Source organism: Rana temporaria, chromosome 1 (assembly GCF_905171775.1).
Source record: "Rana temporaria chromosome 1, aRanTem1.1, whole genome shotgun sequence".
Classification (NCBI taxonomy): Eukaryota; Metazoa; Chordata; class Amphibia; order Anura; family Ranidae; genus Rana; species Rana temporaria.
Window position 1 is genome coordinate 407,517,894 of NC_053489.1, and position 19,715 is coordinate 407,537,608.

The 19,715-nt window shown below is 39.6% G+C and overlaps 1 protein-coding gene across 3 annotated transcripts in view; it reads right to left on the bottom strand.

Annotated features, from left to right (window-relative positions):
- Positions 1-19,715, bottom strand: part of SEPTIN11 (septin 11) — a 119,287-nt gene that overhangs the window by 13,486 nt on the left and 86,086 nt on the right. For all 3 annotated transcript variants that reach the window (XR_005743574.1, XM_040324089.1, XM_040324077.1), the window contains exons 4-9: positions 18,558-18,744; positions 13,536-13,697; positions 11,237-11,333; positions 10,844-11,012; positions 5,792-5,924; positions 4,942-5,129 (exon numbers count right to left, since the gene is read on the bottom strand). Coding sequence is in view for 2 of the 3 variants with exons in the window: in XM_040324089.1 (XP_040180023.1) it covers positions 4,942-5,129; positions 5,792-5,924; positions 10,844-11,012; positions 11,237-11,333; positions 13,536-13,697; positions 18,558-18,744 (936 nt within the window). In the remaining variant the exon portion in view is untranslated. The remainder of the gene's footprint in view (positions 1-4,941; positions 5,130-5,791; positions 5,925-10,843; positions 11,013-11,236; positions 11,334-13,535; positions 13,698-18,557; positions 18,745-19,715) is intronic.

Here is a 19,715-nt window from a genome sequence, read left to right on the forward strand (position 1 = left end):
CTTTTAGTATTTTTTTTGGTGCCAAGCAGCACGTTGGGGAGACGGACCACTGCTCACCCACACACACACACACACACACACAGCAGTCTCCAACATGCTGCCAGCACAGGGTATTTTACTTCTTGCTACAGCACTAAGTAGCTAAAAACCCTAAAAAGCCAGGATACTTATTACCATATGTAAATCCGGACTGCATTACAGAAATAAATACAGTTGTTCAATTTGGCTTTAACAACAATACCCACAGTACAGTCGAGAATAAAAAACGAATTGCAAATAGTTAAATAGCATTTAATATGTAGCACTTATGATTTTTGATTAAATAAATAATAATATTTAAACCAAGGATTACCCCAAAGAAGTGCCGATGTCATTAATGGCGATTTCTATAAATCTCGCAAATACTTCCAAAATAAATTTGATTTCCCATTTTAAAAGGATTCAGTTTCAGTAACTATCCAACATATGTATACTTTATAAAGGAAAAGCTTTCTTCTGAATGCTGGGATCAGCACCAAAAAAGGGGAGACTCTGATTTAAATGACCTACTGGTACATATTTTAGTAACTTTTCAAAAATATAAATTTCTATACAAAAACTAAGCGTCTATTAAATGTTTCATTCCATTGAGTTAATTCCATTTGAGCATAACAGAACAACAAAAATGAATTCCTTCTGACAGCCATGGTATAGAATACTGTTAAAACTGGCACACAGACAGGTTTATAAATATACTGAACATATATAAATGAGCAGATTTAATATCAAAATACATGTGTCCATTCCTTCAGGTATTCTTTGTACAAGTTTTTACGTCACCAAAAAGCCAAGAAAAGCCAGCTCTTTTACTGTTGGAATATATAAAAACAAACACTACATGGGGACTAGAACAGTGAAAAAAGCAAGAGGGGAAAGGATAGCTTCTCATTTTGGCCTAACACACAATATTTATTTAATATTATATATATATATATTAGTCGGGCCACATTTACAGCCAGCGGCCTGTACCTTTACGTGATTTTGCCCCTACTCAGCAATGTTGTAGACTACCTAGACACCTAGTTGCAACATGAGAACAGTATTGACGGTTGTACACCAAGCCAAATCCTCAACATAATTGAGTTTATTATCCCTTTAAAAAAAAAAGTCTGCATTATACTGTAGCTTTATATATTAAAGGCCATGTTACAATGCAAAGTGCAAAGAAAAGGCAGATAATCAATATTGGGCTGCATTTGTCGTTGTTCACTCCAATATTGTACTTGAGCTTACCCTAGTGATAAGCGACATACTGTAATGCAACCATCTTCATCATTGTATTTATTTTAAATTTGCCAAATAATTACGTCCTATTTTGCATAAAACAAGAACTTGGACCTCTGGTTTACAAGTGGAGTTTTTCAAGTATTTCCTGACAGCTTTTATTAAAGGAAGATTGATGTGTTTAATTTAAAACAAGTAACTTCCTTCTTTGGACACATTTCTGCATATCCTACAGAGTCATTTTTGATGTTCAGGAGGTCAAAAGAAAATGAGCAAACAAGTTATTTTATGAGTTAATTAGAACATGCTTAAACACACATATAGGAATTAAAATGTTACCAAGATAAGAAGGGGCAGTAAAATAAATTTCCTGGCATACAGACAGGACACAGGGTTTTATAAATCATTACAGCTGGGTTATATGCCGGTACCTACCGTTACCTTGCCATAAGGCAAAAGTGATACCTAAGTGGCTTGGGGAACAAATCATCAATATTTTGGGTCCATGGCCAAGGAAACTCCCCAGACCTTAATCTTATTGGGAACCTGTGGTCAATCCTCAAGAGGCGGGTGAAAAAAAACTCAACTCTGCAAATATTGACTCTTTGCATAAACTTCATGTAAATGTCAATAAAAGCCTTTGACACTTATGAAATGCTTGTAATTATACTTCAGTATACCATAATAACAAAAAAAAAATTCCTTAAAAAAAAATGAAGCAGCAGACTTTGTAAAAATATTTGTGTCATTCTCAAAACGTTTGGCCACAGTTGTACAGTAAGGCCCCTTTCACACGGGGCGGATCAGTAATGATCCGCCCCGTGAACCTCTGCTTGCTCAGCGGTGATCGCTCCGTTGATCCCCGCTGAGCTGCCGGATGACATGGCGGTCCTCACACACTGTGCAGGGAACACCCTGTCTTTTCTCCGCTCTCCCCAATGGGGGGATCGGATGAACACGGACCGTCTGTCCGTGTTCACCCGATCCGCCAGACGAATGGAAAAGTAGGTTTTTCCTCCGTTACACTTTGGCGGATCGGAGCGGGTCGGATGTCAGCGGGCATGTCACCGCTGACATCCGCAGCTCCATAGAGGAGCACGGAGCGTTAGTACATTCCAAAGAAGATTGTAAGCAGACTGCAAGCCTGCCTGCTGGCAGACTTTTAAATTGAGACAAGTTTCACTTTAACTGAACTAGATACATTTAGAAGCGGATTGGTTACTATGCATAGCTTCTCCATATTCTCGCTGGACTAGTTTTAGTAAATTTCCTTCTTCTGTTGGTAGATTTATATATGGGGCTGTTTAAGACCCTATTATATTTTCATGGGTAGCGAAAAAGCTACTGCAAAAAAGAGCAGCAGTGTTTACTCTGGTATAGCCTAAACTATGTAAATGTAATGCAATGACTAACTACTTATTTTGTGATAAATACATTACCGAAATATGTTAGCAGAAAATTGATTAGTTCAATATTGCTCTTCTATGAGCACTTAGGTAAAATGCCACACCTTATCTGTTCAAGGACATACTGATAGCAAGCAACAGATTATTTTCCGTCTCTAACAAGCATCCACGATGCTCCTGGTATCCAGAGACCTAAGCTGTCTACTCAAAATAATAATATGATTTAGTATTGGTGACCTGTCCCCTGCAAATTTTAAATATAGGTTCACTTTAACATACATATTAAACTTCCAGCTATTTTACTCAACAGCTTTGGTATCTCCACAGCCTGATATGGATCCAAAAAAATTGTATCTTAAAGCGTGGGTTCACCCACAAAAAAATGTTTTAACATTAGATTCAGCCGAGTTGTCAGAATGACTATCTGCGTTTTTTTTATTTTATCCCTGTACATACCGTATTTTCACCGCCGCTTCCGGGTATGTCTTCTGCGGGACTGGGCGTTCCTAATTGATTGACAGGCTTCCGACCGTCGCATACTGCGCGTCACGAGTTGCCGAAAGAAGCCGAACGTCGGCGCGCAGGCGCCGTATAGAGCCGACTCGCAGTCTGGCTTCTTTTGGCAACTCGTGACGCGCTGTATGCGATGGTCGGAAAACAATCAATTAGAAACGCCCAGTCCCGCAGAAAAAAAAAAACAGCCGATTGTCATTCTGACAACTCGGCTGAATCTAATGTTAAAATTTAATTTTTTGGGTGAACCCCCGCTTTAAGATTTTACAAAGAAAATATATAACAATTTAAACCTGGTTAAGTGCCAAAGCTGTGTAGTGCACAAGATCCCCTGAAACATTTATATATATATATATATATATATATATATATATATATATATATAAAACAGTTTTTTTTAAAATGAAGACTGCACTCAGGTAAAAGTCCTACACAATACTAGTGTAACATGAATGAAGGTTGTACTGCTTAGGGACAGATAATAGTGGCAGCAACCTTTGGCTTAGGGTTCTGCCATTGCTATATTTTATGAAACGACACCACTGTCTTTTATAGGATACATTGATAATGTTGGCCATTTAACTATAGGAAGGAACTGTAATGGAGGGAAGTCAAAAACCAAGGCTGCAGTTTAAAAAAATGCGAACACACATGGGAGATTTATCTTATTTTGACATTGGCTTAAAAACTAAACCAACTCTGTGATTTAAGTCTACTGACATAAGCATTGCTCTAAAAATGTATATACACAGTCCAGTTATCTGTCAAAGTAAGGGCTCATATTATTTCTTGACAACCTAAGGCTACCTGAGTACCTGGGAGCCAACACTTCTGAGTGTAAAGTAAAAAAGTAATTTCCAGACAGAAATTAGGGGCTATTTACTAAAACCGGATGTGCACAAAACCTGCTGCACTTTTGCAGAGAAACCAATCACTTCCAGGTTTTATTTGACAAAGCTTAATAGAAAAAGCTGAATTTAGAAGCGGAGTGCTCCAGTTTTAGTAAACAACCCCAATATATCCCTCAGAGAACTCAAGTGTTGGTCCTTGGTGGCTCATTTCTATTGCTGATTGAACTACAGATGTGGTATGTAACTTCCTAGAATCACATGGACCAGAAAATCTTGTCAGGGATTTGTGTCTTATAAATATTCATGGTCTTTCTGAAGGACTTATTATTGCACACAGTACCACTCAACAACTGTAAAACCATTACTGTTGCAAGGAAATCTTGTATGAGCCCTTAGTCTTTGAAAATTATTCTGTTGTGTATGAATTAAATACATTTAACCAGCTGGTGACTGTGTAGCTACCAGACAAATATGCTACAGGATATGCTTACAGGATATTATCCAGCCTTCCCTATTCTGTCTCCAAGTGCAGTATAGAAATTTGTTCTACAAGCCAATGTCATACATGCTATAGTGTAGGGAAAAGTCAAATGCCCTCTGGTAAAAAAGCACTCTGTCCTGGCTTCCCAAAATACACAGACCCACCTAGTAGCATAATGTGTACTTTACCATTACTGATGAGAAATAATGCTGCCTTTTGTAACTATACATTTTAAACAGGTGTTCAGCTTTTCTGCATCCAAAGTGTTATCTCACCAAACGTTTTCATATTCTCATTTTTTTGTATAAAAAATATGGAATTAAATAAATAAACGTAAGACCAGTTTCCCAATATGAAGATGAGAAGGAGATAGCATGTAGCCACAATCATGCCAAAGCTTGAGATGTGAGAAAGGTCAGTGGCTTACTTTTTCTTGTCCTTGTCTTTCTTGGTTTGCTGGGATCCAGCTTGCTGGGCTTGGGACTGGAGGAGTTGTGTGGCTGCTTTCTTCTTCTGGAACATGCTGACTTCGTCCTCAATTTCCTTCTTCTTGTCCTCCACCTTCTTCTTCTCTTCCTGGTGAGTCCTCTTGAGGAGATCAAACTTTTCATGGAGCTGATGGCAAAAAGCATGGTGAAGTTGTGAAAAAAGGATATGACATATGGTGTGCAAAAAAAGCTTAATTGAGATACAGTCAATGTAAGGAAAATATGCAAAGCATAAGAAATTACCTAATAAAACACATCAAATTTTTAATAAAATTGCCTATCTGCACTGTGGAAATGACAAACATTAGGCTGAGGGCTGAAACTGCAACAGAGTAGTCCCTTGCTTCTTAGAAGCATAGGTTGTAGTATCTGCCAATCACAGCTTTACAGTAGACCACCACTGTATACAGATTCTCCCTGTTTTTGCCATGTCTGGGCACTGCGTAATATTGTCTATAACTTAAGTGAGATGGTGTAGGGGATGCTAAAGACTATAACTAACTTTATTCATAGCACAAAAAAAACAAAAAACACAATGTACTAGACAGATCATGAATCCTTAGAAATATACAATCCAAGCGCAAAAATAGGAAGATTAAAATTTCCAGCTCTATACAGTATACTTTTTTCTTCCCTCTGAATTGTGTACATGAAGCAAACATTCACGTAATATTTCACTCTGGCCATTTTATTCTGAGACACGGCCTTTGTTGTGCTTTTTATTTGTTTGTAAAGTACTATAGATCAAAGAAAATAATTCACAGTAACCATTTGCCAAGCTCTCCTTACTTCTTTTTCAGCTTCTTTAAGTTCAGCTTCCTTTTCCTTCACTCTCATGACAAACATTTGTCTCATCTCTTCCTCCTTCTTCTGCAGTTCCCCAAGGAATTCAGTCCTCTTTGCTTCATACGTTTCCTGGAGGCTGGCAAGAGAAAGAACAAATATACTTCACAAAATTGTTTTTCTTACTACTCTGCAGATGCAGTGTTGCGTCACTATCTGTGGAAAAATACCGAAACATACAGAATACATTTCCCTAAAAACTTTAACCAAAAAGTATGATCATATGATATGCTGCTTTTTCAAAGAAACCCCTAGATTCTAAACACAAGTCTACATAGGAAGGCAAAGGTACAGGCATACCCCACTTTTAAGTACACAATGTAGTTGAATATGAATAAAATTTGTCATCCATAATAAATCAGATTTATTTATTACAGGTACGTATATAGCACGGACAATTTACACAACGCTATATATATATATATATATATATATATATATATATATATATATATATATATATATATATATATATAGCTATAAATCTCTAGAATTAAAAATATTACAATCATATTAGTCTCAGCCCACAAACCGCTTACAATCTAAGGTCCGTAACTCACGTACATGCACATACTAGGGCCAATTAACCTAATAGCACGTCTTTAGAGGATGGGAGGAAACAGGTGGTTGGGATTCGAACCAATGACTAGTGCTGCCAGGCAAAAGTGCTAACCACTTAAGCCACTGTGCAGATCCTCCAATGCTCCCTTTACAGGTCACCTGATCTAAAACGCAGCATTAGGTCATATGTCTCCAACAAACCAGCAGCTTCATATTGTAGTAGCGGACATTAGCATACTCTTTCTTCAGTTTGACTGAAGAGTCTGAGGACATTGGTAGCACAGTGCAATTCTAGAACTCAACTGCTTTTTTCTATTACAAAGGATGTTTACATTCCTTGTAATAGGAATAAAAGTGCTTAAGCCCCGGACCATTTTGGTGGTTAAAGACCTGGTCACTTTTTGCGATTCGGCACTGCGACGCTTTAACTGACAATTGCACGGCTGTGCGACGTGGCTCCCAAACAAAATTGACGCCCCTTTTTTTCCCCACAAATAGAGCTTTCTTTTGGTGGTATTTTTACTTTTTGCTATAAAAAATATCCCCAAAAAAGATATATAAAATCATTTTTTCCCACAGTTTAGAGGCCGATACGTATTATTCTACATATTTTTGGTAAAAAAAAAAAAAAAATCGCAATAAGCGTTTATTGATTGGTTTGTGCAAAAGTTATAGCTTCTACAAAATAGGGGACTGTTTTATGGCTTTTTTTTTTCTTTTTACTAGTTATGACAGTGAACAGGTTAACCACTAGGTGGCGCTGCAGGGGTTAAGTGTTTCCTAGGAAGTGATTCTTACTGTTAGGGGGCGTGGCTACATGTGACACGTCACTGATGACTGTTCCCGATCATGGGGGAACGGTCATCAGTGACAGTGTCACCAGGCAGAATAGGAGAATGCCTTGTTTACAATCGCATTCCCCCGTTCTGCTCTTGCCGTCCGCAACCGCACTCGTGAGGCAGATTCAAATGGACGTACCTGTACGCCAATCTGCCTGCCCGTGCCAGTCTGTCTACGTAAATAGGCGTGCGGCGGTCGTCAAGTGGGTAAAATCAATAAAATAAAGTAAAATAAATAATAATATTATTAATACATTTTTTTTTAAAAACGCGCCCGTCCCGACGAGCTCACGCGCAGAAGTGAACACATACGTGAGCAGCGCCCGCATATGAAAACGGTGTTCAAACCACACGTGAGGTATCGCCGCGATCGTTCGAGTGAGAGCAATAATTCTAGCCCTAGATCTTCTCTGCAACTCAAAACATGCAAGCTGTAGAATTTTTTAAACGTCGCCTATGGAGGTTTTTAAGGGTAAAAGTTTGACGCCATTCCACGAGCGGGCACAATTTTGAAGCGTGACATGTTGGATATCAATTTACTCGGCCTAACCTTATCTTTAACAATATAAAAAAATTGGGCCAACGTTACTGTTGTCTTATTTTTTAATTTAAAAAAGTTTTTCTCCCCCAAAAAAGTGCGCCTGTAAAACCGCTGCGCAAATACGTTGTGACCAAAAGTATTGCAATGACCGCCATTTTATTCTCTAGAGTGTTAGAAAAAAAAATGTATAAATGTTTGGGGGTTCCAAGTAATTTTCTAGCAAAAAATTTTTTTTTTAACTTGTAAACACTGAGTCTGAAAAACGGGCTCGGTCCTTAAGTGGTTAAATAACAAAATATGTTATACTTATCTGCCCCGATTCTCCTCTTCTTGGGTGCCCCCATAGCAAGCTTTCGAGCACTGCTCTATGTCAATAGGTCACAGGAGCGTGGCTCAGCCCTAACCCTTCCTCACTGGCTGTGATTAACGGCAGTGGGAGCAGATGGCTACCGCAGCTCAGACAACGAGGAGGGAGAGCCTCGGGAGTGCCGCTGCTCTGGTGCACATTTCTGGATCGAGATTGGGCTTTGTAAGTATCTGGGGGGCCGAGGGTTTAAAATGCATGAAGATAAAAAAAAAAAAAAAAAAAACATTCAGCCTTTAGAACTACTTTAAAGTTTAGCTTTAAAGTGACACTAAACACACACTATTTACATTGTCCCTTCTATTTCTTTTTTCCTTCCCTGCTATTTCTTCTATTTCCTATTTCTAAGTACCATTCTCCTAATCAATATACAGCTGTCACATGACCCAGCTCTTTCCCAGCCTGTCTGTAGGGAAACATAAGCAGGAGGAACTTTAAGTCCTCTGCTACTGGTCACATGTTCAAAATGGAAAAAACAAACAAAAAACAAACAAACAAAAAACAAACAGCCTTAGAAATACAGCGTAAACAAATAAACGATTTTAAATTGTAATACAAATATATATTCGAAATCAAATCTTTATTATTTTTTGGCAATAACATGGTGTGGGCGGATTCCTTCTAGTCACAGGCTGTGTCATGCCCCTCCAACCTGTGTCTTTGAATAAGAGGGAGGTGAAGTCATCATGAATCTACATGCAATACCTTGCCCCCATTGTGTTCAGCTGGTTAGTGGGCATGGAGGAGGGAGTTTTCTGTCATTTACCACTATGTGAACACCCACATATGTGACTCCATAGTCATATGAGCTGCTCAGATGTGATAGAGAGAAAATACTCAGCATACAAACTCACTGAAAACTGAGCATGTGCAGAGTTCCCACCAAAGCTGTAAAATCCCTAGCTGAATTGAGGATATGAACAGATAAAGAGCAGCAGGATCAAACAGTTTTTTTGCAGAATACAGAAAATGAGTTTCATGGAGTATGAACAGCATGTAATGCACCATTTTTTTTATTTTTTATGATATGGGTTTAGTGACACTTTAAAAGTAAAATTTAAGGCTAAACCCAGTCTTAAAAAATGCTTCCTCCCCTTCTAACACCTATGCTGACTAATCTGTTTAAAGAAAGATGTAAATACTTACCGATTTTCAGGCCATTCCAGTCCGGTCATGTAATCCAGGCGCCTTTTATCAGTTAGAGGTGGCTGCAGGGGGGAGGAGGGAGTGCCAATAGCTGGCACATTGAAGCCTATGGGTGACATCACCGCTCCGAGGCATTCCCAGGTGTTGAGCGCTCTCTTATCCTCCCCTCTGCAGCTGCCCCTGGCCGATACAGGGTATCACGTGACAGGAATGAAGTGTGCTGAAAATAAGGTTTCTTACATAGGTTAGTCAGCATAGATGTTGGGGGGGATATTTTTGTCTAGTAAGGTTTAGACTGGAATTCTGCTTTCAATTTAGGATCTGCCAAAAGGGCTTTTCTACACAACAGACGGGTACTGCATTACCATGTAATTCAATGTAAAATGTATTCAAAGGCGCCTATCAATGATTCATTGATAGGCGCCTTTGAATACATTTTACATTGAATCATATGGTAATGCAGTACCCGTCTGTTGTGAAGAAAAGCCCTTTGGCAGATCCTAAATTGAAAGCAGAATTCCAGTCTAAACCTTACTAGACAAAAATACCCCCCCCCCCCCCCCCCAACATCTATGCTGACTAACCTGACAATGAATACTGCATGATCTCAGAACTATCTCAAACTTATGTCAAATCCAGAGCCCCTCGAAACTAGCCCCTAGGCTTTTGCAAATACTGCAGGTTTAGTAAAAAAAAAGGGGCGATGCATCAGTATTCCTATATATTAACTTTAACATAGGTTTGGGCAGAAAGGATTATGACAAAATGGTGTCCAGCTAAAACGTTTTTCTCACTTAATTTCTATTGAAAAGAGATTAACATTTCTGAGTCTATATTATTAGCTCCATTTTTGGGTCATGCCAACAAGGAAATGTATATTTCTTATGGGGATTCTCCTGCCCAGAAGCAATACTGGGCATTTCAAAGTAGGGTATACACATACACTGTACTAGCAGTAGATGCCCACCCAAATATGGGATGGGATTGCATTGTTTTTTACCGAGGTTGAAAAATAGTAGTAAAAATGAATGTGTCCAAACACACAATATGCTAATCACAACAGCATTTAACATCCAGTGTGTTTCCCATAAGAGAACTAACAAGTTGGGCCTATATCTTATTTCCAAGCCTAATATGGCCAGATGAGGCCTCAGGCATGCAGGAAGTCAGTCAGAAATTCCTTAAATGCTTGACAGCTGCTGTGGTAAAACAACATATAATCTACTGTACGTGTAAGCACAGAAGCAAATCATATGGTGTACCACTAACTTAGCTGACAGTACTCTATGATAAATATAAGAAATGATGGGAAAATTATCACAGATGTGAGATAACTGAGGTATTTGTTATGCTAGAACCTGCGCTGAAAATAAACACATTTTCTTTCATGGCTGAGCAAAGAAAAGCACGATTATATAACAAACTGTACAGTCCAAAGCATTTATTTCTCTATAGTTATCAAAACGAGTTCACATATTTATGCTGGTCAGTTTTTCTATTTTGCTTTAGTTTATTGTGCCACTAATTCAAGAAAATGCCAGGATTACCTGAAGGGCTTACTATCTGGGTCGGTATCTTTGAATCCCATTTCTTCAAGTTTGCAGCGTCTGTACAGCTCATAGTGGCTTGCATGCGTCTGTTCTCTCAAGTCCTCCATGTTTACGCGTATTAACATTTCTCTCAACTTCACAAAATCGCAATGGTTTTCATTCTCAACTGATAAATTAAAAGGAAAACAAAGCTAAAGTCAGGCATCGAAAATGCTTTACAGGCAACAGTAACCTAATAAAGTTACAGACATAACAAACCTGTTGAGGTGGCCTTTATTTGCTATTAACTAGGAAGTCCAGAAGAAAAGCACAAACAGCCTCTACATACACTGATGTCACAAGGAAGGTCTCCTAAATTAAATGTCCTTTAAACATATCCTGGAAACCTACCCTGTACAATACCCCAGGGATACTGCCTTGCTTTAGCCATTTTGTTGCCAATTTTTACTTCTTCTGTACTGCCGACCACTGCAAACGGAAGGTGCACCTATAGAAAAATATATACAAATACATTTATTGAAGTTGAAAAACGCAAAAAAGGAGAGAGAAGGCTTTACGAATGTATGTGATATACCGTAGACAGAGAAAAGCAGTGGAAGCTACACAAATTTACCACTTAAGTACAAGTCTGTAATACCCTTTCATTATCAGGCCATTTTCAATACTGTGATAGTTTGACTAAAGATTACCATGTTATGATACAATGAACCCAAATTCATTTTAAATCCGTTTGGAAAGTAGACAATTCAAATGTAATTTTTTGCCACTTTTTGGGGAAATTAAAAACATGCTAGTATTAAGGAGGTTAAAACAAAACTTGGTAATGGTGGATGAGATTATTACACATACATTCACAGAGGGGGAAGGAGGAAGAAGTGAAGGGATGTACAGGTCACATACAGTGGGATGATAGTTATACATTAATCCCTATTCGGGATTAGGGGACTAAAGAGGTTAATGTACAGGTCACTGCAGAGGATAAGGCTAACCAACTGGAGAGAAGAGTGTAGAGGGGTGGTAGTGAAAGGGTTAAAAAAACATCCGATAATGTAGAGATCCTCTGATACATTAATCTGGATTTTTTGAATGAACAATTCATTAATTTGTTCCTCTTTTCTTCACTTCCTCTGCTATAAGAGGAAGATGTGCAATATAAAACACTACACTATTCCATTTGTGATCATTATGACTAGTCATCACAGCGGTCACATGGTACAGAGCCGCACAGATAAGCTCTGTACACTGTCTGTGAATTAATTTGTAATTATTGAATAAACAATTCATTACTTTTTTCCTCCCTTTCTCCACTTCCTCTGCTGTAAGAGGAAGATGTAGACTCTGCAATATAAACCATAAACTGTTTCCATTTGTGATCACTGTGACTAGTCATCACATCAATCACATGGTACAGAGTCGCTGAGATCAGCTCTGTACACTGTCTGAATTGAGCTGCCCAAGCTGGGCTGGGTTCACAGCCATTAATGGAGGCACTGGTCACCTGAGGGTGTCCACCACTTTGCCATTTGTGAACATACAGCAGTACAGACATGGTTAAGAAATGATGACATGAACAGAAGACAGGAAGTAAACCCCAGGAATTTTATATAGTCATAATTATGGTCCTGACCATTAGGCCATATAAGCACAGATGTCGATCAAAGTGCAATGATACAAGCGTGATGTTGGCAGGGCCACTCATGGCTTCTTTGCAGCCAATGCATCAGCCTAAATTCAAGCCATATATATAGCTAGCTTGACACTTTGAGATCCCTGACAGAAGGGAAGAGTAGAGTGGCGAATCATCAGTGAATTGCTGCTCCTCCTTCGTGGTTAGCTCTACAGGTCTGTTGTACTGCAAAACTGCATTTGATGCCATAACCAGGCTACGCTGTCAGAATCTGAAGACTGACTGAACAGAATGAGCAAATCCTGGGGCAGGTGAAATAATTTACATATATGTAAAACAACTCTATTAGGCCCCTTATATGGAGGTCATCTTCAAGCACATTCATCCCATAATACAAAACTATGAAGAACATTTACAGGAATCCTCTTTATACATATACAGTATGTGGACTGCAATTGCTTACTTTTGCATCTGCAAATGCTAGTTCTCTGACTGCTAGCCTGGTTTTAGGCATATTTTCCCAAGTCATTGACCTGAAACAAGTATGCAAATCAGAAAATCTGACTTCGCTTACTGCACGTTTCTGGGCCACTAAATCAAAATGGTCAGATTCAGAGGCAGCCAGCCAAGTAGTATTTTTTTTTAAATTCAATAATGGTATCCTTCATATATTTTCAGTACAGCGTTCTATTGTGTGGTGCAACAGTCAGACTCTCATAATGAAGAAATACATTGCAGTTATTCATCAAGTTATATATTACCTAAAAAATCCATTGTCCTCTTCAATGTACTATTTAAGATAGACATATATTGGCATACTGGAGTGTATTACAAAAGAGAAATATTTTGGAAGATTATATCATCAGTTGCCAGAATCCTTATGACATTACAACCCCTCCAGACTTTAGCTTGGTCATAAACACAGGACATACCATGTTATTGTTTACGCTCAAATCAGCCACCCAATTGTAAACTGAATCAGAATCCGGCTGTAGCATTCTTAGAACAGAAATTGCAGGCAATATTGCTGCCAAATAGAAACTACACAGCAAAATAACTTACGCTCATTGTAGCATTGATCTCTGCGACGGTCTCTTCATCTGTAGGGAACTGATAGATCTGAACTCCATTGCTGACCAGCTCACTCATGATTTTACTTTTGAATTTGTGCAGCTCATTTTTGGCAATGGTGTCTGCTTTTGCAATGATGGGGATGATATTCACCTATATTACAAAATGACAGTGAACCAGTACTCATACAGTTGTCACATCTGCACCACTCAGTTGAAAATTAACATCAATCCTATAAATGAGAAGTGTAAAGTAGAACACTGAAATAGATATTCAAAGCAAGACTGGCTAAGATGTAAAGTCACAGAGGCAGCCAGTGCAGCTACAGTAGTTTGCATAAAGGTCTCTCAGGGTTTCTTACGCAGCCAGACTTTTGTGTGTAACCTGTACAGATTTAGGCTTCATACTGTAAACATGCTTAAATACAGTCCAAATCCTGATGCAGGTTCTGATCAACAGACAATCTTTTTAACAACAGATGGTGGTGCAGACCTGCACGTTTCCCCACTATGAAGAGGGGTGGGGGAGCACTTTACAGACATCTCTGCCTCTCTCATCAGAAAACAGCAGCAATCAGCCATGAAAACTCCAATCCAGCCAATCAACACTTCATTGTTCAAAGCTTGGGCATGAATGTCTGTTGCGGGTGGGGGTGAATCAAAGATATATGAATGTTCCCCAACGGCCAGCCTGGACAAACATTCTCTGAGATGCCAATGTTGGTGCTTTAATAAGAATGTTTCTGGGAGTGATGGAATCCTGGGGTGCCCTTATTAGAAAGGATTTCCCCTCTAATTCTGTTGAGATGTCAACCCAAAATGTGGGATTTTTCTTATACTTTCGCTTCTGATCTTAGCGGTAAACAGAACAAATAGAGAGGGTGAATATACCTAATGGGGTATAGACAACAGTAAAAACCTGACAGAGATTCCGATTTCTCTATAGTATGCAAAAGTAAAAAAAAAAATAAGTTGACTTCAGTTACACTTTATCGGACTTATTTTTATAAGGCAGTTCAAGGGGAAAAGAGAATGTGCAATATGCAAGAATTAAAGTAGAAGCCTAAACCTGCTCCCGCCCCATTGTAAACCCTATACTGACTAATCCAAGGGCGCTTTAGTCCAGTCAAGTGACATGCTCCCAGGACTGTCTTCAGGGGAGAGGAGGGACAGCGTACAATGGATGCAGTATTGTAAGTCTATGAGTGACGTCACCACCCAAGCATTCCATCCATTGTCGTTGCTCACTCCTCTCCCCTGAAGCCAGCACTGGGACCCGGTCATGTTACTAGACAGTAGAGGCCTTAGAATAGGCAAGTATAGATCTTTCCTTTATAGTATAGTTAGTATAGGACTTAGAATAGGGGTGGGAGCAGGTTTAAGCTCAGATAGTATTAGCCCTGACTTCCACTTCCACTTTACAACAAATTTGATTTCTAATTGCAGTGGTGAAATTAGTCAATTTGAATGGAGTGTAAAAAACTACTGTAGTTTGCCAAACTTCAGCCAGAACATTTTTTTATATTATAGCAGTAAAGGGTCATAGCTTTTGCGCTGTTTTTATTGCCGTCTCTGGCCCTATTGGGGAGATTTGCCCTTACTTCCTTTTAGGAAAGCAAATGACAGGACAGACAACAGCCAGCAAATATTTGATAGAATTAATAATAGATTCTGAATACAAAAGTGCACCGGGTCCTTTGCAGAAGACTCCAGGGAGAAATCCAGCAGGCACCTATGTCATTGCCACATAACAAAGACAGTCTAATATTTGCACCCTGATGGGGAAAATGGGGTTACAGAGTCTACCAATCCGTGATTAGACTTATTAATTGGTAATTAGAAGAGCAGGTAGGATAAACCCAAAAGAGTGTCATCCATTCAAAAGCCTACAAATAAATAGCACAACATCAAGAATGTCAGTAGAATATATGATTAATAATTTCTGTATTGACTATTTTACTTGGAGTTGTACTTATAGCGTTATGCATATAAACTTTTGTGGGGAATTTTCAGACTGCCAGTATGTAAAAACAGCATACCCATTTTTAAACATTATTGATGGAACCACTAAGATATAAAAGGGGCCTTTGCATACCTTCTACCCAACACAAAACCCTTTTGGCTGCCAATAACAAAAGTGCTAAGCGATCCTGCATATATGACAATGCACCTATACAGTATTAGAGTCATTGTAAAGTCTTGTATTTTTAGCCCTATAAAAAAAAAACATGTTATATTTATCTGCTCTGTCACAGTGGTTTTGCACAGAGCAGCCCGGATCCTCCTCTTCTCGGGTCCCTCTTCTGTGATCCTGGCTCCTCCCTCCTGTTGAAAGCTCCCACAGCAAGCAGCTTGCTATGGGGGCACACAAGCTGAGTCACAGCTCCCTGTGTCCATTCAGACACGGAGTCCCGACCTGGACCTGCCCCCTCTCTCTCCTGACTGGCTAGCTGACTTTGATTGACAGCAGCGGAAGTCAATGGAGCTTCTGCTGTGTCTCAGCCAATCAGGAGGGAGGATCTCGGATGGCTGAGACACTCGTGGACATCGATGGATAGAGAATGCATTTAAGATAAAAAAAAAACACTCTACCTTTACAACCACTTTAATTCCTTAGTTATGAATGTTTTTCCATACTACTAAAGTAAATACAAAATCTCAGCCTCACTACAAAGCATTGTGCAGAAATACAGGACCAATTGATAAGTATATGAAGAATTGGCTCTTTTTTTCTGGAAATTCTTTCACCGTTTGCTTAGAGCAAATACTGCCTTCCCAGTAGCAAGAAGGTCTGTTTACACAACCAACAATTGGGTGCCAAAGCACATTATACTCTCTGTAAACGGGAAAATGACTGAATACTGGAAAAGAAAAACTATTTGTACCAATTTTAACAAGTATAGGAAAGAAAAAAGATTTTTCAATTATAAAAGGAAAATATAGTTTATAATATAAGCAGTTCATCTTATCACATTGGTTTCCTGGAGTTTTTATTTTTACACAGTGGCCCAATGTACCACCTGTAATAAAGAAAGTCTATAGTTTATTGACAGCTAAACTTCACAATTCTGTTTCAAGGTCTTTATTACTGGAATAAGAAGAGTATTAATGTAATTTATTTAGTATGAACACATTAAAAGGGGTTGTAAACCCTTTTTCACCTTAATGCAATAAAAGGTAAAAAACCTTCTGTAGTGCTGCTGCTCCCCAGAACCCCCCTTTAACTTACCTGAACCCGATCTTTCCAGCAACAGGATTAGCACAGCAACACCAGCTGCTATCTCGGATTCTCATTGGATAGATTGATAGTAGCAGGATCCATTTGCTTCCGCTGCTGTCAATTAAATAAAGTGACACAGAAGCCAAGGGGCGGGGCCGAGTCCTGCTGCTCAATCTATTGACACAGACAGCAGGACTCGGCCGGCACACATACCCCAATGCAAATCGGCTTTCTATGGTGCCATTTGAGAAGAGGAGGACCCAGTATCGCCGCCATGAGACCCCAGAAGAGGAGAATCGGAGCCGCTCTGTGCAAAACCCTAGTACAGAGCAGGCAAGTACAACATGTTTGATATTAAATAAAACAAGTATGTAATGTTTATAGAAAAACAAACCCTTAATATAAAAATTCCTTGAAAGGTGCATGCCGTTTGTAAACACAATGTTTAGTATTGCTAAATACACAACAGTTATCATGGGGTTGTTAAAAGATACCTACAGAGAACAAGAGTGCTGTGAATGCCAATGTCTGTCACCTTAAAGCAGAGTTCCTACTAAAATAAAAATATTAAAAGTCAGCAGCTACAAATACTGCAGCTGCTGACTTAATAATCGGACACTCACCCGTCCCAGGAACCAGCAATGCGGGGGAATGAAGCCCCGCTCGTCTCCCCCTACTCTCCGCGGTCCCGGCATCACTACTGTGGGCACCCGGCTGTAACATCCCAGCCAGGCACACACTGCGCTGCGCACCGTGATTGGCCGAGCAATAATCTGGGACCCGTGATGTGTCCCAGATGATTGCCGAGAGGGAGGGGGAGAGGTGACCTTCTTTCCGGTGCCCAGGGAGAAAGTGGGAGCGGAAACCCCTTTAAACAGAGGGTTTTCCGCTACCCCCCAAAAAAATGACATGCCCTTAAAGCAGAAGTTGCAGTTTTGGGTGGAACTCTGCTTTAAATAAAGATCTGCAAATTTTCTGAGAGGATGAAGGGAATGTAAAGTGTTAAGCCTAAGGCCTTGTACACACGGTCGGACCAAACCGATGAGAATGGTCCGACGGACCGTTTTCATCGGTTCACTGCTGAAGTGGCCTGATGTGTGTACACACCATCATTCCAAAAACCGATCGGGTCAGAACGCGGTGACGTCAAACACACGACGTGCTGAATAAAACGAAATTCAATGCTTCTAAGCATGCGTCGACTTGATTCTGAGCATGCGCGGGTTTTGAACCGATGCTTTCTGTACTAACCATCAGTTTGGACCGATCGGGCAGCGTTTCAAATGCCTCTGAACATCTGTCTAAACCCATTTTTTTGCATTCCAAAAAAAGGCATCTAAACTCAACTGCCTAGAAACTACCCTGTGTACATGTACTGATAAGATAACAAAGGAAAGTTCAGGGGCACCTGAAAAAAAAAAATGCCCAACTGCTCATAAACGTCCATTTACCAGCAGCAATGTACATGAGGCCTAACTATTTCCAACCAAAAAAAAGCGCAACCATCTATTTGTTACAACTACTGCTAAGCAGACACAATTTGTTTCTATTGCTCCTGTAAACACTATTAGTGCTATAATCCTGGCAGGAAATTTGTGATGCTGGAAACAAAGCAACCAAAAAAAAAAAAAAAAAAAACACACAATGCTGCTGTCATTCTCTCCAAACCAAATTAAAGTTTTTTGTAGTGTAAAAGAAAAAAAACGATTTTCTAAATATTTTGAAAACTATAACAACTGGGCGTACATTTGACAGCAAGAACCTTGCAGTTAATCACCTCGGATGAACACAAACCTTACTGTCAAGTTTCTTCATTGTGACCAGGTCAAGAGATTTCAATGAATGGCCAGTGGGAGCAATGAAGTAAAGGCAGGCATGAATCCTTGTATCATGGTAGTTATAAAGCGACCTCTTGATCTTCAGCTCTTCTTGGAGGTATGCTTCAAACTGAGCATCAATATACTCAACAATAGGACGGTAGCTGAAATTAAGCACAGAACATTCTGTTTAGAGTTGACATTTGCCTTCCTGGTAGTATGGGATAAGTGTTTTTAGCAGGAAAACAAAAAGTAGAAAAAGTTTTATTTTATCATTACATGATAAAGAAAAAGAAAAAGAAAAACCAGAAAACGGGTAAAGCAGGGCATATAGTAAACATATGGACAAAGATTCAAATTTTTTATGTCAAACTTAAAGCAGAACTCAGGCCAAAAATAGATTTCCATGTCCTTGTCTACCTTCAACTTTGCCATTCATGTTCTTCTAAGCTCTGTAGTTCCTCTGTAATAGGCTGCTGAACTTGCTGAAAAAAACGTTATTGCCTGCTGACTTCCTGTTTATAAGACCACTGGCTTCTATCCCTTTCCTAAGCTCAGCGGTCTGACACGCTCCGTTGTAGTCCTCTGAAAACGAGCAGGGAGGAAGCAGACATGTAGGAGGCAGAAGGGGTCTCACAGCCCCCGGTCTGTGCTGCCCATGGAGAAGGTGTCCTTCTCCTCCACCTCTGCTCCTGCCAGCAATCTGCCCCTCCACTGCAAGCGGCACTTGTGGTCCCTGACATGGTGGTCACTGAAAAGCGGCACTGGTGTTCCCTGAAAAGCGGCACTGGTGTTCCCTGAAAAGCGGCACTGGTGGTCCCCAACATGGTGGTCCCTGAAAAGCGGCACTGGTGGTCCCCAATATAGTGGTCCATAACAAGCGACACTGGAGGTCCTTGACATGGTGGCCCCTGACATTTGGCACAGGTGGCCCCTCACATGGTGGTTCCCGACAAGCATTACCGGTGGTCCCTGACATGGTAATCCCTGATATTTAGCACTAGTGGTCCCTGACATGGTGGTCCCTGACATTTGACACTGATAAGCTGCACTGGTTTGCATTTATATTAAATGCATTACATTTATTAAATTTTAATTTATTTTATAAATGCATTAAATATTATATTAATATGCA